The sequence below is a fragment of the Trichosurus vulpecula genome, chromosome 1 (assembly GCF_011100635.1).
Source record: "Trichosurus vulpecula isolate mTriVul1 chromosome 1, mTriVul1.pri, whole genome shotgun sequence".
Taxonomy (NCBI): domain Eukaryota; kingdom Metazoa; phylum Chordata; class Mammalia; order Diprotodontia; family Phalangeridae; genus Trichosurus; species Trichosurus vulpecula.
This window is the reverse complement of record NC_050573.1, coordinates 524,092,787-524,114,890: the sequence shown is the minus strand read 5'-3', so window position 1 is coordinate 524,114,890 and position 22,104 is coordinate 524,092,787. Positions and strand designations below refer to the sequence as shown.

General features: G+C 42.1%; 1 protein-coding gene across 1 annotated transcript in view; it reads left to right on the top strand.

Moving 5' to 3' along the window:
- Nucleotides 1–22,104, top strand: part of FSCN1 (fascin actin-bundling protein 1) — a 41,392-nt gene that overhangs the window by 7,823 nt on the left and 11,465 nt on the right. Inside the window, exon 2 of the mRNA XM_036741204.1 lies at nucleotides 21,753–21,909. Within this exon, the coding sequence (XP_036597099.1) occupies nucleotides 21,753–21,909 (157 nt within the window). The remainder of the gene's footprint in view (nucleotides 1–21,752; nucleotides 21,910–22,104) is intronic.

Genomic DNA, 22,104 nt, shown 5'->3' with positions numbered 1-22,104 from the left:
ACATAGTGCCACTGCATGCTAGGCATTGTACTTAGTGCTATGATCTCGGGACTTTCTCCAGTAGTTTGTCATACAGGGTCCTCTTCCAGGGAGATGGTCCCAAAGCAGGGGTGATGAACCTGCAGCTTCAAGGCCACTGAATCCAAACTTCACAGAGCAAATCCCTTTAATCAGAGGATTTGTTCTGTAAGACTCGGACATAGTCAAAAAGCTGCACCCAAGGACCTAGCAGGCTACATGTGGCCTCAAGGGCGCAGCTTCCCCACCCCTGTCCCAAAGCCTCTGACACTCTATCCAAGGAGGGGAACATCTTGTTAACTGTAACTGGGCTTTGCGGGGGTGGGAGGGGCTCTGGAGTTGGCCTCTGTTGGGACCAGTCTCTCATTGTCATATCCCGGTTGGCAATCATGCCCCCTCTGGAAGAACATTTGGTCTCCTCTTTCAGGGATTAACTAAGGACAGAGAATCATTTGACAGTTTTTTCACGTTATCCTTATGGATAAAACTGAGAGGTGGTAGCTAGCTACGAGTACGTTGGTTAGTGTCTTCTTAGAGGGAGGTCTCCAGTGGGATGTGGCCCCTGGCTACTTAATACATTTTTAGCAGTGATTTAGATTAAGCCTCAAAGAAGGTTTCCAAACCTGCAGGTGAGATAAGGCCAGTGAATGGCGGAGGGCTTCCCGAAAAGTTTCAGATGAGGATACGGAGCCAGACCTAAAAAAGGTGAAACTTAACTGATCACTCGAGTTCTAAAAGTCAACTTTTAAGTAAAAGGAGAGAGATTTTTCAGGCAAGGTATTATCTGGAGGGTTTCGTAAATAATAATAGCCCACATTTATATAGCACTTTAAGATCTGCAAAGCCCTTTACCTGTATTACCTCATTTAGTCCTAGCAAGAACTTCTTGTTCAGTCGCCAACTCTTCATGACTTCATACCGTCCATGGGATTTTCTCAGCAAAGATACTGGAGTGGTTTGCCACTTCCTTCTCCAGTAGATTAAGGCAAACAGAGGTTAAGTGACTTGCCCAGGATCACACAGCTATGCTGAAGTCAAATTTGAACTCAGGTCTTACTGAATCTAGGTCCAGAGTTCTACCCACTGAGCCATCTCATTAACAAGAAGTAGGTTGGTGCTATTACCGCTCCTGTTTTGCAGGTGAAGAAGCTGAAGCCCACAGTGGTTAAGTGATTAGGTAGGATGTGTAGATAAGGATCGCATGGTAAGCTAGTAAGTCTTTGAGGTAGAATTCAAACTCAGATCTTTCTCATTCCAAGTCTGCTGTTCTATCCACTACATCACAGACTCCATGAGGTAGCCAAAAAAACAAACAAAAAAAACCAAACTAATGTGACTTTTAAAAAAAAGCTGCATTAAAAGAATAGTGTTAGGGGCAGCTAGGTGGCGCAGTGAGTGGAGCACCGGCCCTGGAGTCAGGAGGACCTGAGTTCAAATCACACCTACTAGCTGTGTGACCTTGGGGAAGTCACTTAACCCCAATTGCCCTGCCTTCCTCCCCTCAAAAAAGAAAAAAAAAGAATAGTGTTCATAATAAGGGAAGGAATAGACCCCCTGTGCTTTGTTCTGATCAGACCATGACTGTGATATGAAGGTCAGTTGGGCCCACTATATTTTAGCAAAAATCAATATGCTGGAAAGTATGTAGAAGATGGAAACCAGAAGAATAAGAAGACTGGAGACTAGGCCATATGAAGACTGGTTAAAGGTATGGATGGGAAAGAGAAGGGTACTGAGTAGGGATGTGATCATTGCCTTCAAATATATTTAGGCCCCCTTGGGGAAGAAGGGTTAGATTTGTTCTGTCTGGCCTCAGAAGGCACAATGAGGAATTGTGGGTACATGTTAGAGAGGCGTATTCAGGCTTGATGTAAAGAGAAACTTCCTAACAATGAAAACCATCTGAAAGTGGATTAGTGAAAAAGGAAGAGAATAAGCATTTATTAAAGCACCTATTATGTGCCAGGCACTATGCCGTATGCTTTAGAGATCTCTCATTTGATTCTCACAACAATCCAGAAAGTAGGTGGTGGTGTCCCCAGTTTATAGTTGAGGAAGTAGTAGACAAAGATTAAGTGACTTGCCCAGGTTTGCACAACTATTAAGTGTCCGAGGTTGGATTTGAACTCAGGTCTTCCTGACTCTGGGTCCATGGCTCTCTCCTCTGTGTCACCTACCTGCCTCTAAGGGACAATGGTTTTCTGGAGGCAAGGGCTTCTCTGATCAGATATATTGGGACTAGATGGCCTCTGAGGCTCTTTGAATTCTGTGATGCCATAATCATGGCAGGTCTAGAATCTAACCATTCCAGTGATTAGAGTGAAAGGAACCCAGAGAGGATGTTTCTTCCATCTCCTTTCAGGGATCCCCCTTATATGCACCTACTTTGGACAAAACAAGTTTGGTTAGCCAAGCACAGTCCTTAGCGTAGGCTTCTCTCTGGCATAATAAATTATGGGTTGTCATCATTAGAGAGATAGGTCAGCATTCCATTTGACATTTAGATTCTAATCTTAAATCTACCCTCAGGTCTTAAATGCCAGTAAGGAAAGATGGAGGTAGTGGCTTCAGGAAGATGGTAGGGCTAGTGTCTCTTAAGATTTAGAAAAGGTTTTACTGTGGCCGCCTCAAGGGACACTGAACTAGGACAGTCTAGAAGAATAGAAATGATACAGGGATGTTGGGCCTAAAGACAACTGAAGCCCAGGAGGTTTCTGCCAGGCGCAGAGCCAGGGCCATCACCGGGGCATTCTGCCACTCTTCTCTTGGCCTTGAATTTCAAGCCACATGATCCTTCTGGCAACCCTGAAAAAGGGTCACCGGAGTAGAATTAAAACTCTTTGTTGGTAAATAGTCCAAATCGGGCTAGATAGACTTCCCCCGGGATGCTCATAATTAGATTAGGTGGAGTGTCAAGGAGGGCCTGCATTTTTCCTGAAAGAAAACTTGTGGACCAGTGGGCTGTAGGCAAAACGTTTATCTCTTAAAGAAAAACAGAAATTGGAACATGTGAAGATGGCCTTTTAAGAAATTATTGGAATCTCTTTTTGGTTTTTATTTCACCTTCATTTTCAAATACATTCCTCACCCCAGCATGCCACTTTGCCAGGGAGCTATCCCTTTTTAAAAAAGTTAAAAAGACTGGGGGTGGGAGGGAGGTGAGGGTGAGGAAAGAAGACAATTAATTAAGTATTGTTCCACACCCAGAATCCCTTTTATTTAGTCATTTTTCCAGTCATGTCTGACTCTCTGTGACCTCATTTGAGGTTTTCTAGGCAGAGATACTAGAGTGGTTTGCCATTTTCTTCTCCAGATGGATCTTACAGATAAGGAAGCTGAGACAAACAGGGTAAAGTGGCTTGCCCAGGGTCACACAGCTAGGAAATATCTGAGGCCAGATTTGAACTCGGGAAGAAGGGTCGAAATTTCAGACTCTCGGCCTAGCACTCTATCCACTGCCCTACCTAGCTGCCCAGAATCCCTACCTTTACAAATATGAGAAGTACAGTTACCCCTTTCACACCACGGGTTAGGTAGGGGCAGTGCCTCCTTTGATCTGGAAAGTCCGTGTAAAATTTTTTGACCCTCCCTTCCTATCAGAGAAGAAATCTGAATTATGGCATTAAAAGATATGCTGATATTATATAATACTATACTTATATTTTATGCATTTCTTAGTATCTAAACTTTTTCTTTATCATCTGCTGGCCTTCACATGTTGTCTGTGGCTTCCGCAAAACTCCCCCCAAAGCTCTCTTGTAATTTATTATGCTGACCCGCGATACATCGAAACCATGATAGGGAAAGTCACAATGTGGAAGGGATAACTGTAGGTGCATTTTCTCTTCTGGACCAGCCTGGATGAGTACAATTACAAGGCATTTTGTCTAATTTTTCCCCCATTGTCATCATTTGTGATCTTATTTTTCTGGTTCTTACTTAGCTCGCTCCTGCATCAGTTTAAGTCTTCTTATGCTTCTCTGAATTTTTCCTGTTAATCATTTCTAATGGTACAGTACTATTACATGTACCATGGTTTATTTAGCTATTCCCCAGTTGATGGGCATTTACATTATAATGCTGCTATAAGTATTTTGGTGAATATGGGATCTTTCTTTGTATCATTTGACTGCTTGCCTAGCAGTAGGATATTGGGGCCAAAGGATATAGACATCTTTGTGATTTTCCTAGCCTAATACCAAATGGTTCCAGAATGGTTGGACCATGTCAGTTTTATCAGTATTGTATTAGTGTGTCTAGAAGATGAGTTTTCAAAAGAAGTAATCATCCTCCTGACAAATGGGAGGCATAGAGATCATGAACTAGGGTAGAGGTGGGGAATCTGTGGCCTCCAGGTCCTAAAGTGCAGCCCTTGGACTGAATCCAACCTGTGGCCTTGAGGTTGCAGATTCCCCAAAGTTGGGTTCAGTCAAAGCTCCTGAGCTAGGGGCTTTCTCTTAGAGAGGCACTGGAATGTCAGAGCTAGAAGAGACCTTTGACAGTCATGTAGTACAACCCATAGAGAAAGGAAGTGACTTGCCCAAGGTGTCACATAGTCAGTATCAAAGCCAGAATTCCCACTTTGGTTTTCTTATTCTTAAGTCCCAAGATAAAAAATTGAAGGGCCATGCATGGGTAGAGAGGGAGTTTCTCATTTAAGACCATCCTATAGTGGGAGGGGCTCTTGACCTTTTTGTGTGTCATAGACTCCCTTGGACAGTCTGGTAACACTCATGGATCTCTTCTCAGAGTGATGTTTTCTAATTCATAACATAATAAGATTACAAAAGAAACCCAAAAGTGGTGAAAATATGTGACTTTTTTCCATTTAAATTCATGGATGAGACCCTAAGTTAAGAAGCCCAGCCTTAGAGCAGTGAAATAACAGATCCAGTCCATATCAGTTTCCTTGATGAATAAGCCTCTTTTGTGTGATGGATAAAGAGCTTCCGGGGGAAGGATGATGATTGGACTTCCTTCATATGCACAGTGAGGTAGGGTAGTATGCATATTAAAGTGGTTTTTTTTTTCTATAGCATCTTCCTAGGTGAATATTCTTCCCCTGTAGCTAAGGGGGAAAGTGCTCCCCTTTTGTCCTTGATATCAGCAAATTACAGAATTTTAGAGCTAGACAAGACATTTAACGATTATATAATCTAACGCCCCCATTTGATCCGTGCGGAAGGGGAGGCTCAGTGACGTTCTCAGTACATATGCCTAGTTTGTGACAGAGCCAGGACTAATTTGTGAATCTGCTGACTCCTAAACCAGTGTACTTGGGAACATTACCTTCTTCTACATAGTTAAAATATGATTGGAAGTAGAAGAAAAGTGATATAGAATTTGGAAATAACAGTGATAGAATCATGCTTCTTTAAGATATCTTCTAAGATAAGATTCTTATAAATTTTTTTAAGATACCTTTTTCATCCAGTTCAGATATTTGGCTTGAATTTTCAAATTATTAAGGAAAAACAAAATCCACACATTAGGATGGGTCCAGAACTATTTATCCAATAAGCAGCATTAAATCCTTGCTAGATGTCAGGTACCATGTGAGATGATGGAGATACACATGCAAAAATAAACAATTAACTGCTTGTGAGGAGCTTTTCTATGGGAGGAGACATGTATACCAACTTATGTGTTTGTGTGACCTTGGGCAAGTCACTTCCTTTCTCTGTGGGTGGTACTACATGACTGTCAAGGTCTCTTCTAAGCGCTGACGTTCTAGTACCTCTTCAAGAAGGAGCCCCTAGCTCATGATCTCTATGCCTTCCATCTGGTAGGAAGATGATTACTTCTTTTGAAAACTTATCTTCCAGAAACGTTAATGTAATATGTGTATGGTGTGTGTGTGTGTGTGTACATATACACACACAGTAATTTGAATGGCAGAGACACCACAGTTGGGGGAGGAATGGGGAGAGGGAGATTCGGAAAGATGTCACATAGTTCTGAGCTAAGGAAGCTAAAGATTTTAAGGGGTAAAGGGCAGGAGAGGAGGACATTGCTAACACAGGAGCAGTTTATGTAAAAACAGAGGTGGAAGATGGAGGGAGCCGGGAAGCCATTTTGATTAGATTGAAGAGTGTGAATGGGAAGAGTGAGAAGATAGGTTGGATCTGGCTTGTGAAGAGGCATTTGCCAAGCAGAAGCGTTTATTCAAGCAGTACTAGGAGACCACTAGAAATTATTAAGTAGGACAATGAAGTCAGGTCAGACCTGTTCTCTAGGAATTTCACTTTGGCAAATGTTGGAAGATAGATTGGAGAAGGGGAAAAACTGGAGGCAAGAGGCATAGAAGCCCTGACCTGAGAGAGTAGTGTGAATGTAGAAAAGGGGGTGAATGTGAGAGATGTATTGGAGAAAGAATCAACAAAACATGGGAACTGATTGGATATGCGGAGGAGAGAGGGATGAATCTGCTGCTTTAAGCCTGGATGATGGTTACACCCTCAACAGATATGGGGGAAAGTTGGAAGATGAGTAGGTTGGAAAGGAAAATAATGAGTTGTATTTTGGATGTGTGTTTGAGATGCCTGTTGGAGTCCAGTTAGAAATGGTCAATATGCCGAAGAAAGAGGACAGGATATAGGGATCTGGGAGTCATTTAGAAAAGAACTAATTGAACCAAGTGAGAGAAGAGGGAGAGAGAAGAGAAAAAGAGGGACCTTAGGGGATACACCCATAATTATGGGAAAAAGAAGAAAAGCAGCCTGGGAAAAGTACCAAGTAGTAGTTGTGCTTTGTGTGTTTGGATGGAAATGTCTCGGGTTAAGAATTCTGCCTTTCCACTGCTGACATTCCCTAGGACACTAAGGGGGAAACATTCTTGAGTTATTGAGTTATCTAGATAGATATTGGGGTTGAATTGAACGTGAATTCATTGAGCATCTGCTGTGTTGAGAGCGCTCTGTTAGAAAACACAAAATTTAGATAACACGGTCCCTGCCTTCAGGAAATTACTCAGTACAATAGGGAGGGCAGTAGGAAAAATGGAAGGAAATCTTTGGACAGATAAATACATAGTGCGTAAAATACGAAAGCAAAGTGCTAATATAAGGGGGGAAATTATTACCTATGTGAAGGGAGGTTGTTATCAGGGAAGTCTTCGTGAAAGAGGAGGCATATTTGAATTAGGTTTAAAAGATTGGATATGAATTCAATAAGTAAGGGAGAGAATGTTAGAGATATGGACACCTTCCGCAAGAAGTCTGTCCTGATTTCTTTCTAGCTCCTAGAGCCCTCCTTCCTAAAATTACCATGTATTTACTTTGCATATGTTCTTTTTGTACTTCTGTGGGGATTGGTTGTTTCTTTGCCTTCTTCCCATTTCTCCCTTCACCTCCACGGAATGGAAGCTCCTTGAGGGTAAAGCCTATTGTTTTACTTTTGTTATCGTGTCCTTAGTGCTTGGCACATAAGGGCCACTTAATAAGTACTAACTGATGGGGGAACAAAGTGAGCATAGGTGAATAGGTTGTGTTTGTCCTTCGTTCTCGAAGAGGACCATGGCATCAGGGAGATGATGACATGACCTGCAGCTGACTTTGCTCCAAGTCAGGGAGGGCTATGCAAGGACCAGCCTCACCTTCTCCTCCAGAGCCATCTGGGTGCAGTGATATTCACCAGGACACTAGAGATGGCCCAGGGATGCAGTGGGAGATCCTGGCCCTTTCAGGCTAAGGCCTCTTCAGGTGCTCACTTTGAGGTAACGCCCATTCAGTGAATAGGCCTCTTTAAAAAAGTGAAGCTGGTGACCTTGCACAGCCGCCCCTCACTCAAATCGAAGTCAACCACAAGTCATCCCATCATTTTCCTGATGTCACGGTCCTCTTGGCGAATGAAGGACAAACACAACCCAGGTAAATAGCTAGGACAGTAGGGAATATCTATAGTGGAGAACAGCCCAGTTTGGCTGCAGTGTTTGTTAATGAGAAAGAGATAAAGTTGGCTGTTTTGGTTGGGCATGGGGTGGGGGGGCGAAGGGGGGAGCCTTTGACTCATGATGTAAGGGCTGGAAAAGGCGCATGTTTAGATTTTGTCCAACCCTTTCATTTGAACAACAAGGAACTTCGAGGCTCCGAAAATACAAGCAACTTGTCCAAAGTCATACTGCTACTTGGTGGTAGAACCTGGAATTAGAATCCAGGGTGCCTGATTTTTAGTTCAGGGTTCATTTTGTCATAGACAACTTTGCACTCAGCACCGTACCTAGCAACAAAGTAGATGCTTAATAAATGTTTATGTTAAATTGATTCATTGAGGAAGGTAGCTTTTAAACATTACTGCCTTTTGTTTGAACGGTAGCCATTTCCAGATGTACTGCACTCGTAACAGAGAAAAACATTGAGCAAAACCAACTGATTAAATCAACTGAGTGGAAGCACATACTATATAGCCTCCCATCACTGTACCAAACAGAGGTAGATGCTTGAATTCTGTTCTCCGGGGCCAAAATGATCATTAGACTCATGTCAGTTTGGGCTGTGCTTTAAGCAATCTTTTCATTGTTCTCCTGGTTCTGCTCAGCTTGCTGCACTGTGAATCAGTTCATACATGTTTTTTCATGTTTCTCTGAATTCCTCCTTTATTTGTTGCTTCATATGGTGAAATAATATTCTTTGATATTTCACATACTCTGCTAATCATTTCCAGATTTATCCTGTACGTAACTTGCTTATACCTAGCTGTGTGCATATTGTGTCCCCCCCACTAGGCTAAAGCTCTTAATGTCTTTTGGCCCTTCTTTGTGTCCCCAAGTTATTCCTAGATATCTGACATGTACTAGGTTCTTAATAAATGTTTATCAACTGAATATACCAACTGAATATGCCACAGTATATCACTCTGCAACTAATGGGGACCCACTCTGTTTCTAGTTTTTTTTGTCGGAAGAGTGCTGCTATGACTATTTTGATATATATGGAGTTTTTCTTTTAGTCTTTGGCCAAAAGGTACCTTTAAGTAGCTATTGGTAAACTCTACTTATAACACTGAGAAGAATTCAGATCATCATACAAAACTCATTACATACAGCCTGCCATTTCATCCTCTAAACCAGAGGCTCCCAAACTTATTTGACCTACTGCTTGCTCCCTTTAAAAAAAATTACTCAGAGCCCCCCTGGAAATCTGCTTTCTTTAACCTCTTTAATTTTTTTTTGGACATTCACATCATTTCAAAAAAATATAAAATGTATATTTTTTTAAATGATGCATCTTAAATTTAATAATTTATTGTAAATTTGTGGGTTTTTTCCTGCATTGAAATTTTAGTGATATAATACTACATCATGTAACGGTATAGTATCGTATTATAAGCTAATCATTACACACATATATTCCTGCCAGTGCATGCTGGACTTCCCAGCAGTGCTTGACACACTTGTCTGCCAACACTTACTTGTTAAGACCTGTTGGCAGACTTGACCACTGATTGGTTATAACTTGCATTTTGTGTTTATTTGAAAAATACTGTAATCACTATGGCTTTAACTCTGTTCACACACAATGGATGAAACATGTATGAATGGTTTTTCAAAAATTTCTTACCTGCTCTTCTTTCCTTATGCTTCCCCTGTCCCCTTATTTTTATTCAATGCTCCCCAGTTGCATCTGAGGCTACTACCACCTCTCTGGATCATTCCAGTACTCCCCAGGGGTAGTATTGCCCACTTTGGGAACCTGTACTCTAGAACAAGGGTTCCTGACCTTTTCAAGTATGACAACATCTTTTAACATCAATTTTTGATATTTTGATGTATTAGTTATACAAGCTACCGTGAATTCAATAAAACTTTTAAATGAGTTTATATCTTATTAATCACATCAGCATCTATACAACATTTATAAAGTGGCAGTACGTGGTCTCTAGGTTGGAAATTGCTGCTCTAGATCTTAGATACCTAGGTTTTCAAATGGCATTCTTAGATGAGTTTTAGTAGTCAAACTGGCCCTCTCTCTGATCCTCACACATGATATTGCACCTTATGTCTTTGTATTAGCTGGTCCCCCACGCCTGCCAGGTACTTCCTCCTTACCTACTCCTCCTAGGGCCTCTCTCTTCCTTTATGATGCAGCTCAAGCACCATCTTCTGTATGAAGTCTTTCCCGATTCTCCCCCCTGCCCACCCCCTCCAAACTACTTGTATTCGTTGACAAAGTAGGTAGAGTGCCAGGCCTGGAGTCGGGAAGATTTATTTTCTTGAGTTCAAATCTGGCCTCAGACACTTACTAGCTGTGTGACCCTGGGCAAGTCACTTAACCTTGTTTGTCTTAGTTTCCTCATCTGTAAAATGAGCTGGAGCAGGAAATGGCAAACCACTCCAGGATCTTTGCCAAGAAAACCCCAAATGGGATCAGGAAGAGTCGGACACAACTGAACAACACTGAACACTTTGTGTACATTTGTATTTATTAATTTTCCATTTGTGTGGTATATATTTTTAGATACACTTGTTATCTTGTACATTAAAACATGAGCTTGTCTCGCAGTAGGAATTGTTTGATTCTTTGAACCTACCCACAGTGCCCAGAACCTAAGAGATGCTTAGTAAATACTTTGTTCATTGATTGATTGATACTTTGACTGGCTTCCCCCGGGACTCATTCCCTGAAAATTGCCTTCCCACCACTCTTGACCTGATGAAAGTAACCTACTTAAAGGTCCATAATTCATCAAATCGAGGTGTGTCTGGAGGGTAGCCTTGTGGAGAGTGGGAGAATTGGGGGAAGGAGACCAATCTTTGCTTAGCCATACAACTTGCTGGGCCCTCTGACCCTCAGTAGGAGGCTAAAAAACCAGCCCCCACATGAAAGGCACACCTAAGAACAAAGCAGTTAAAGCCTCCAGTGGTACTTGGGGCAGAAGGTATATAAAGAAAGGGGGGAAGTGCCCTGGAGCTCCTACTGTTCTTGAGTTACCCCACCCTCAGTAATAAATTCAAGATCCCAGCAACTCTTGCTTCATCTCCCCACATGTTGCTTGCTGGGTGTCCCTGCGGGGACACCCCTTGAAGTACCAGGCTAAGCTTCGGAGGGGGGTGATGCAAAGCCAGCCTCCTGGAGGCATCCAGAGTGGTGATGCCATCTGCCAGCCAGTGTTCGGCCCAGGGGGGAGGGGCAGCAAGTGTGAGGGCTTTCATTTTTTTCTTTCCCATTTGTCTCATGGGATAGAGCATCAGAATTGCAGATGCTGCCGCTTAATCAGCATTCTGGATTCTCCTAATGTAGTTTTACTGGGCAGCATTTCTTAATTTCCACAGCTTGGGCCCCATGGAACCTTCTATTTGGTCTCCTTTCAGCCCTTTGAAGACTTCGTCTGCTGGAATGGAGGGGTTTTTGTTTCCTTTTTGGTTGATTTTTTTTTTTTTTTTACTACATTCCTTTCTGTTGAGTCCATGTAACCCAACTCTGGCGTTAACCTTGAATCTTGGGGGGGGGGGAGTTGGTTTTTTTATTTAAAAATTTTTTTTGATTAAGGTGTTCACAGACTAGACTCGTGTGTGTGTGTGTGTGTGTGTGTGTGTGTGTGTGTGTGTGTGTGACAGAGAGAGAGAGAGAGATCTTCCCTTTCTTGTAAGCCTGGTGTAGACCTCTGTGCCTTAGAGGAGAATCTTTTTGCCATCTCTTAGTAATACGTGTAACCTGAGGTCTCCTTTTGTCTTTCTCCTGTGATCATCTGAATGCATGTGACACTGCCGTCTGGATGGTAATTTAAAGTGTGAAGAAGCCTTAATCAGTCTCAGGGATGTCTGAACCACTATTCTTTTTTTTTTTTTTAAATAGAGGGGAAGAAAACCTGTTTCTATAGTAACACTAGGCTCTTAATTAGGGATTTTAAGACCAAATGGTGCCAGTTTATCTCTCTCCCCAACAGAGGTGTTTCCCTTTCACCTAAAGGAGGGAGGAAATCAGACAGGAAACCATGGGGCTTTACAAATTCTCCAGTTGCTGCTGTTTAGAGCACCCAGATCAAATACTGCTGTTTGCAGACTTGAGTCGGGGGGAGCCACAGACTGGGTCTCCTGGCAGGATTGTGTCTTAGCATGGATTAAATACTTAGGCCCAGGGCTCCAGTTCTATGGACAGTCAATCCATGTTATCCACTGCCAGATACCCAGGGCTCTGCTCTCTGTCGAAAATGAGCGTAGTTGGTGGGGAAATCCAGATGGTGCTAAAACTAATCTTAAGGTGGGGTGGAGGAGGTGCCCGCCTAGCTCCAATGAGAACTTTTGTAGGGTTGTAGAAACTGTGCCCCCCCCAAAATTGTATGTGCCCCAGGAAGGGATGCCCCAAAGGAATATAGTAGTACCTTCGCCCTCAAGAGAGCCTGGTCATTTGCTTAACAATATGCCTTGCAAGTTCTTTATTACTGAAAGATATGGCAACCAAGGGGAATTTGTCTTCTGACTTATATTCCCCACACATAGGGCTAGAAGACGTCTTAAAGTTTCTCTTGGCCAATCTTCATTTTATAAGTGAAAAATCTGAGACCCCCGAGATGTTAAATGACATACATAGGGTCACAACAGCTTTTCATAGCTCTCAAGCCAGAAAGGGGCTCAGGGGCTATGTGGTCCAACTCCCAAGCATATGTATGTATGTATGTATGTATGTATGTATGTATGTATGTATGTATGTAAAAAGTGGTGGATTTGGGCCTGTGATCAGTAAAAAGTAAGAGATGGCATTTAAAAGTTTACAGAGCATTTTCTGTAACTTTTCTTATTGGATCCTCACAACTACCCTGTGAGATAGGTACTCTGGGTGTTACCGTCCCCATTTTGCAGATGACGAAACTGAGATCTAGAGACATTAAGTGACTTGCTCTTTGTTTTCCCAACTCCAACACTCCATTCCTATGCTATGATGCCTTGATTTCTTCATCTGAAAAATGAGGTCGGAGTAGATGATCTAAGCTCAAAACCTATGACGCTAAGATTCTGGCTTGTCCTGGAAGTGACCCGAGGTCTCTTCCAGACCTAAATCCTATTTTATCCTAAGTGGCTGAATAGGAATTTGAGCCTAGATCCTGACTCCCAAGTCTAAATGTTTTTTTTTTCCTCTTCCCCTTTATCATGTGGTTTCCTTAGACTGTCTTGTTTGCTTATCCTTGGGGACTGACCATGCATGGGGAATAGAGATCAAACACGGTTATAGTGAATCCAAAGGAGGTAGACAAGTTTATTGTGTGGTAAATCCCCAAACAATCCTCCCCAAGCACAAATCTTCAGTGGTTTCCTGTTTCCCCTGAGATAAAAAATACAAGCTTTTCAACCTGGAGTATGTAGCTTTATATTACACCTTTTCTTCCTTCGGATTCTTCCACCTCACCTCTTCTTCTTTTAAAGCAAGAGTTCAAGTGCCTCCTTGTGTGGAAACTTTTCTGATTTCTTTTTTCCTTTCATCCTTTCCTCACCCCAGTTAATTTCTGTCCCCTTTCTAAATTTCCCTTATATTAAACATGCCTGAATCAGTGTTGTACCTCCCAGTAGAATGTAAGCTTCTTGAGGCCAGGGAATACTTTTCATTTTTATCTTTGGGTCCCCCAGGACTTTGCATGGTAGTTAGCAATACTAAGTGCTCAAATATGTGTTTGTAGAATAAATGAATGGTCAAATAGTCCATGCTCTGAATCTGTTTGACCAGCGTTTCTGTATGGATGAGAATTGCTTGCCCATCGTCTAACACATACCCCCCATCTGGCAGGATTTACTGAACTATATGGTGTGTTCTCTGTTCTGTCTGCCTAGAGCTGGGGAACCCTTCACATCTGGCCCACAGCCCAATGTACAACTTTAGTTAAACCACATAGATATCTGTGATCTAGCCCTTGTTCAAGTAACCTTGCCAAATAGGCATTCTACTGAATGAGTGGCAATTGTTAGGAAGTTAGCGGAAGATATTTTTTTCGTACTACCTTACAGAAGACTGTAAAAGAGAGACTGGCAGGCTTTCTCTTCAAGTGGACTACTGAGCAATATCTGTCTTTGCAAGGCTATGTTAGAACCTCCATCTGATATGAGATCCAAATAAACACCACAGGGAAAGTAGATGAGAAAGTCTAAAAGTGAAATTTCTCTCTCTTGCTTTCTCTTTTCTGTCAGATTCATAGGGTCATAGATTTAGAGTTCTAGCCTTCCCCCATCCCCCAATTTGTAGATGAGTAAACTGAGGCATAGAGGTCACTTGTGTTGCAGTGACTCACAACTGGTAACTCTCCGAAACAGAAATTAGCCCACTTTCTCCAGACTCCAAATTTATTGCCTTTGCTGCTTTGGGTGCCTAGCTGACCCAGTAGGCTTTCTGGTTTGTTTTATCCTTAATTTTGACCACCCAAAAGTTTAGTAGTGTGTTCAGATGTCTCCAGCCTCCTGGTTATGCTAAGATGGGGGAGGTTCTCATTACTTAGGGGTTCATGGTGGTCTCGTTCCTGGGCAAACAGTCACATGTTTGGACAGCATCTGGAGTGTGCGATGGTACCAGATGGGCTAAACTCTTCATCCTCCATTCCCTAAACTTTTTTCTAAAAGTTCTCAGGAATAGCAAGATCTTTGGCATAGATGATTCCTATTAGTTTAACTTTGTGTGAGTCCTTGGGCATGGGGGATATTCACAGTTTTGTTTTTTTCTTTTATTTTTTTTTAATCCATTCATTGGTTATGTCCACCCCTACTCCCCCACCCCCAAACAAGGGAGCCAGTTTCTGACTCGGTGCATTCCTTGGGTCATACCAATTATGAGTTGGCGGTTCCACCAGAAACAAAGGCTCCCAGATGTGAACAAGCCCCTTTTGGTTCTTCTGCATTGACCAGCAAAGATGAAACTTGATCTGGGATTTGGTGTTGGGGAAGTAGTAGAGGGGGGAGAGAAAGAGAGAGAGAGAGAAAGAGTATGAGGTTAAACAATTTAGTAAAGCCACCCCATGAACCCACGGAAAGCAGTATGAGACTGTATTTGTTTGTCTTGGCCAGAACCAACTTATCCTAGGTGGGAATTTCTAATTAAACTTCCTTTACTCTAAGCCTTTCACGCTGCTAATTTGGGCTCTTGGCTGCATTAAAGTTTTGGAGGAATATAGGTTTAGATTAGGAAAAATATGCAAGTTTTGCAAAAGCCTCCCAGTGAGAGCTTCCCATCTCCTAGGATAGCAAAACCTGCTGGCAGCTGCAGGGGGTTAGACAACAATCCCCGTGTCTGTGACCGATTGAGAATGACTTCACTGCATAGCAGCTCTCCCCCAAGCCACCCTGCCCTTCCCTGTAGTGTTCCCAGCAAGGCAAGGAGGCATTATTAGCTGGCACCGTTCACAGTGTCTTAGCTGTTTGTCTTCTCTTTGCTTTTCTACAAATAAACAAAGGCCCTTGGTCAAAGGGTAGACCGAGACTGGTTTGGTTTCCAGGGTCTTGGAGGTCCTGGCTGGGGCGCCAAATGGCCAGAATTCACCTCTGCTCCCCGAGGAACTGGTAGTAAATTAGAGATTAGCCCTGGGAAGGGAGGCTTGCAAAGTTTTTGGACACTAGAGAAAACAGATCAAGGAGTGAAGGAAGAAGGATCTGACTGAAAAGTGTTTGAATGTAGGAATTAGTCATTTGTTAAGTACCCAAGTGGCATAATGGATAGAGGGAGTGTTGGAAGATCTGAGTTCAAATCCACCCCACATGCTTACTCCTCACAAGTCACTTTGCCTCGGTTTCCTCAGCTTTAAAATTGAGGTAATAACAGCACCTACCTTGCAGGGTTGTTTTGAGAATCAAACAGGATAATATTTGTGCCTAGCACATAGTAGGTGGTATATAAATGCTTATTCCCTTCCTTACCTACTGTGTACTAGGCACTGGCTTAGTATCTCTTGGGAGAGGTAGCAAGCTGGTGCCCTCAGGATAGCCCAGCACCTGGGTGCTGCTTAAATGCAGTTAGATAATTCCTCTGAGGCCACAGATTAGTGCATCTGGTACAACAGCTGCAAAGGCAGTTGTTATTCAGTCATTTTAGTCATGTCCAACTCTTTGTGACCCTATCTGGGGTTTTCCCAACAAAGTGTGCCATTTCCTTCTCCGGCTCCTTTTACAGATGAGGAAGCTGAGGTAGACGGGTGAAGGGACTTGCCCAGAGTCACACAGCTAGTAAGTGTCTGAGGACAGATTTGAACTCTGGAAGAGGAGTCTTGACTTTTCCGGCCTGGTACTCTGTGCACTATGGTGCCACCTAGCTGCGTAAAGGCTAAAAATGGCTCATTGAGTTTACAGAAGATGCTTCTGTGAGAGAGAGCTTTTGTCAGTGATGGTTTGTTCAGACCTTTGGGTAGTTACAATGACCAGTCTTGGCCCTGAGCAGAGATGGGAAGGTGCTCTCCAGGAGCTATGGGTGCCAAATGTCGAATCCACTCTCGGACAAGAACAGTGTGTTGGTTGGCTTTCCTCAACTGTCTGTATTCCACGGGAAGTTTCCTTTGGAAAGGAGGGAGGGGAGAGATGTCAATGTGGAAATAACTGATAAAAGAATAAAAGGCATCAAAACATTTTTAAAAAATTCATAAAATACTGCTAGGCATAGTTACTTTTATTGAACTCTTAAAAAACTATTTATTATCAGCATCCACTTTTATAAGATTTTTGAGTTCCAAATTTCCCCCTCTGCAAGACAGCATACAATCTGATATAAGCAGTATATGTATGATCATATTAAACATATTTCCACCTTAATCATGTTGTAAAGAGGAATTGGAACCAAAGGGAAAAACCATGAGAAAGAAAAAACAAAAAATTACCAAAAAAAATTTAAAAAAGAGAAAATAGTATGTGTCGATCCACGTTCAGATTCCATAGTTCTTTCTCTGGATGTGGACAGCATTTTCCATCACGAGTCTTTTGGAGTTGTCTTAGATCATGGCATTGCTGGGAAGAGCTAAGTCTAACAAAGTCAGTCATCTCACAGTGTTGCTGTTACTGTGGACAGTATTCCCCTGGTTCTGCTCATTTCACTCCGCATCCGTTCAGAACTTTTTTAAAAAACTTTTATGTGGGATGCTTTCCTGGGAAGAGAGAATTCAGAAAAGAAAGTAGTGTGAAAACAAAACGTGCTTTAAAAAATTTTTTTAAGTTGATGCAAACAATTGTTAAAATTTTCTAAACTTTATAATGGACTATTTTAAAGTTTCTATAATTGTTATTGAATAAGTGTCTTGTAGGGGAAAAAAGTTGATGCAACATTATTTGGCAGGAGCAAGCTCATTTGGGAAATAGGGCGGCTGATTGCCTTTCATAGAAAAATGGGACCCAACAGCTTCAGCCTGGTTTTTTGCCTTGCTGTCATCCAGATATCCTATGTCAAAGGCATTCTCCTGATTATAACCTAGTAACCCTGTTAGAAAAGAGAAATAGAGTCTGACTTATTCTGGAAGAAGCCACGATAGTTCACTGAACCCATGCTTCCTATTCGAAATGATTACGGTGATCTAAACGCTCTAGATCTTTGCTCGGACCCCAATGAAGCTCCTCAGCAGTGGTACGAAGATTCAGTCCTCTTCCTTTAAAAAACAAACTCAGCACCTCCGCCATTCGGCAGATTTTTTTTTTTTTAAGGTCACAACCTTAATCCACATGCCTTAATCCGTGGTACCTCTAGGAAGTTGCTTGGAGTTATCTGAAACGACTGGGAGCAGTGAAACATGTTCTCTTATCACTCCCTCCCTTTTCTTGGATTTCAGCTTCCTGCTAACCATTTTTATAGATCTCTTTAAAATGACAGCTCTTCCCTGCTCCCCGGGATCCTCGCCAGCCTTAAGAGTGCTTGGCTTGGTGTAGTAAAACTGTGGAAGTCTGCCTTTGGTTCATAATCCTTGACCTCTCCCTTCCTCTTTCCTTTGACCTCACTGCTCACATGTAGTTTATCCTTTTTATTGTCATTCGTATTCATTGCCAACCTTGGTTCACTCATTCTGAGCTTTTGTATTAATGGTGGATGGATATTTATGTAACATCTCGGGCTTACGAGCACTTGACATAGATTCACATTTGATCCCCACAAGGGCCCTGTAAGGGGGAGGTCGTTAGTAATCTCATTTACTTAGAAGGGTCGGAGTGAGGGAGGATACAAACCCAGGTTCTCTCCTGACTCCGGGTATTTTTTCCTCTACATCCTGCCTTTCCAGCTCCAGGAATGATGATAATATTCTTACTCTGTTATTGTTGTCGTGGTGTCGCTTTAGTCATGTCATGACCCCATTTGGGGTTTTCTTGCCCGAGATACTGGAGTGGTTTACCTTTTCCTTCTCCAGCTTATTTTACAGATGAGGAAACTGAGGCAAACAGGGTGAAGCGACTTGCCCAAGTAAGTGTCTGAGGTCAGAGTTTGAACTCAGGAAGATGAGTCTTCCAGGCCCAGGGCTATATGCATTGCATCACCAAGCTGCCTGTTCTTACACTACTGTTTTTTTGTTTAAAGAAAAACTATTATTCATCAGTTACTTGTCCTATACCCGTTAGGGTTTTGTTTTTTAGTCTTAGTTAATGAATGAGTTTCCTGTGTCTTCATCTCTCCTCCCTCTCTCTGGCTCTCTCCTTCTTCCCCTCTCTCCCTTTCCCTCCCCTCCCTCTCATCTGGGCTCGCTCTCCTCCTCTTCCCTCCCATGGGGTTGACCATGTTGGCACTAAACTTAGGGTAGATATCCAATTGATTTAGCCTGCCAGAGTTCAAAACTCCCTAGCTCAGGCAACCTACCAGTGTGTCTTCCAGAAGGGAGGGATTACATATACAACCATGAGCACACATCCACCACCACTACCACCCCCCACCTCCCACCCCACCCCCGTCCCCCGCCATTGGAGCAGCTAGGTGGTGCTGTGGATAGAGCACCAGGCCTGTACTCAGGAAGACCTGAGTTAAAATCCAGCCTCAGACATTTACTAACCAGTGTGACCCTGGGCAAGTCACTTAACCCAGATTGCCTCTGTTTCCTTATCTGTAAAATGAGCTGGAGAAGGAAAAGGCAAACCACTGCAGTATCTGGCAAGAAAACCCCAAATGGGGTGATGGAGAATAGGACAAGACAGGACTGAACAGCAACAACCATGCTCGACCACGTAGATCACTTTGCCCCCATATCGAGACAGCTTATGTCTGAGATTTCATCCCTCTTAACATCACTTCTCAGAGGGCTGGAATCCTTCTATCTTTTCTCTTACAACATTGAAATCCCTTCTCCTAAAATCTCAGGAGAATCATGCTGTGACCAGTTCTTCATTTGTGCCAGGGAGGTAACAGCCGGCTAGAATCTGGTTGGAAATAAAAAGTACCCTTGTCGCTTTCTTTACCTGTTTGCTAAATTATTAAAGCTGTAATGGCTCTGTAAGAGTTGTATAAACTGTAATAGCTATATGATAGTTATACAAGTATTCTATACGTGTGTGTACATAAGCCATAATAGCTATATAAGAATTATGTGAACTGTTATGCACGTTATAATGGCTATATGATAGTCGTATAAGCTAGTACATACTTACATCATGTGTAATCTAAGCTAGGGCTGTCCAAAATGGGGCCAGCCGTGTGATTCATGCGGCCCGCCTACAAGCGTAGAAATTTACATAAACGCTTTAGTAAATGAAGACTAGTTACAGCAGAGCTCTCACTAAAATGGCAAATCAAAATATATTGTCTGTTGTTTCAATAAAAACCTAAGGTTGGGCAGCCCTGATCTAAGCTATAATAGCTATATGTGCACTATATAGAAAATCCATATAAGATATTAAATTTACATTATACTTTATAAGCTATAATAGTCTGTGTGATAGTTATCAAAGCTATTACGTGCATAAGCTGTAATGGAGTCATAAGCTATTACATATACATTATATATAATAGCTAAAGTTATATATACTGTTATATACATTAAATATGCTACAAAAGTTATATTAGCTATATGTAAAAGCTATAATAGCTATATAATAATTTTAAGCCATTATATTAAATTGCACTAAAACTTTTGAGGCACAATAAATCCCTCCAAGACTGTTTTTTAAAAAACAAATCCAACTCCCATCAACTTTTGTGTCAAATAGCTTGATGAGGTAGTTCTCAGACTGGAGTGGGAGTGGGGGAAGAGGGGTATAGTAGGAGCAGATGGCACTTTTGGCCCTTTGACCTTTCACTCATGCTTTGCCTAGAGGTCATCTATCAGTCATTGGGTTCCAAGTGCTATGGGTCTCCAGAGGAACTTGTGGTGCAGGCTGGGAGCTAACACTCTATTGTGCTGGGATTTTAGTTAACCACTCTTTTACGCGTAGCCTACATGTAGGGGTCACCTCTTAGCCTGGTGTTCCTGCTGGGATGGATGACTTACTTTCTAAGAAGGGGAGTCAGTGGTGTAGGGGCTACTTTGATGAGGAAGGGGTGAAGGAAGCAGGTGAGAAGAAGCTAGTATGGGAATTTGTTTTACTTAACTATGCAGATGTGTTTATTTTTCTAAATGGGGGAGGGGAAGTGTAGATGTGATAGAGAGAAAAGGGATAGGGAAAGCCAAGAAAAAGAAAACAAAGAAAAGAGCGTTGTTGAAGCATTTTTAAATTCATGGAAAAGGGCAAAAGGAAGGAAGGAGAGAAAGAATCAGAACAGTTCTGAAAATTACATGTTGCATTTATTATGTATTTCAAAAGAAAAGCAAGCTATATGTAATAGAGGTTCACAGTTTCATATTACAGTCTTTATTTTTCTAATCTCACTTTTTCTAGGCTACTAAAATGTCCGTCTTTGGTGTTTAAGTTCAGAATGAAAAAATATTTTTTAAGGGACTAAGCGAGGGAAGTGACTTAGTTTGGAGGGTTTCTAACCATATGTAGCCTCACGTCTCTGTGACAGATAACATTATTAGAATTCATAGGACCAGTGTTGTTCCTTTTGATATAGAATGTTTCTTTTTATTTTTGTTAATTTGTTTTTAGTTGTCAACATTTACTTTTATAAGATTTTGAGTTCCAAATTCCCCGCCCCCTCCCTTCCCCAAGATAGCATACAATCTGATATAGGCTATACCCGTACAATCATATTAAACGTGTTTCCACATTAGACACATCATGAAAGAAGAATCAGAAACAAAGGGAGAACCACAAGAAAGAGAAAAAAAAAACCAACAACAAAGAGAAAATAGTCTGCTTTGATCTGCATTCAGACTCCATAGTTCTTTCTCTGGATGTGGATGGCATTTTCTATGAGTCACTTGGAATTGCCTTAGATCCTTGTGTTACTGAGGAGAGCTAAGTCTACCAAAGTCAATCCTTCTACAATGTTGCTATTACTGTGTATGATGTTGCTAATACTGTGTACCATGTTCTCCTAATTCTGCTCACTTCACTCAGCATCAGTTCATATAAGTCTTTCCAGGTTTTTCTGAAGTCTGCCTGCTCATCATTTCTTATAGCACAATAGTATTCCATTCCATTCGTATACCACAACTTATTCAGTCATTCCCCAACTGATGGGCATCCCCCCAATTTCCAATTCTTCGCCACCACAGAAAGAGCTGCTATAAATATCTTAGTACACATGGGTCCTTTTAGAAAGTTTGTTATGATAGAGTGGGAGCCGCCATTTTGTTCTGTCTTAGCAGATCCTCCCATCTACATCTCTGCATCCTCTGGGGGATGCTGACGTGGGCTGACTTGGGTTTAGGTAGATAAGGGAAATTGGATTGGCCCAAGAGGATCTTACCTTTCCTTACTCCCTATGCAGGAATGGATCTCTCTGCCAATCAGGATGAAGAGAGTGACCAGGAAACTTTCCAACTAGAGATCAATAGAGACACTAAGAAGTGTGCTTTCCGGACCCACACTGGCAAGTACTGGACCCTAACATCTAATGGTGGAATACAGTCGACTGCTTCAACTAAGTGAGTACCTGGGCTTAGGGGGAGGCTTAATTTGTTTTTTAATTTTTTGAGACTTGTTCTCCCTTCCTGTTTTCCAGAGCAGCAGGCTTAGCCTCCATCGTTGATAGGCATGGAAACATTAACCTCATTTCTGAGCTGACTGGTTTACTGCCCCTTGGGCGGCCTACAGGCCCCTGCTTGCAGGGGCTCGCCATA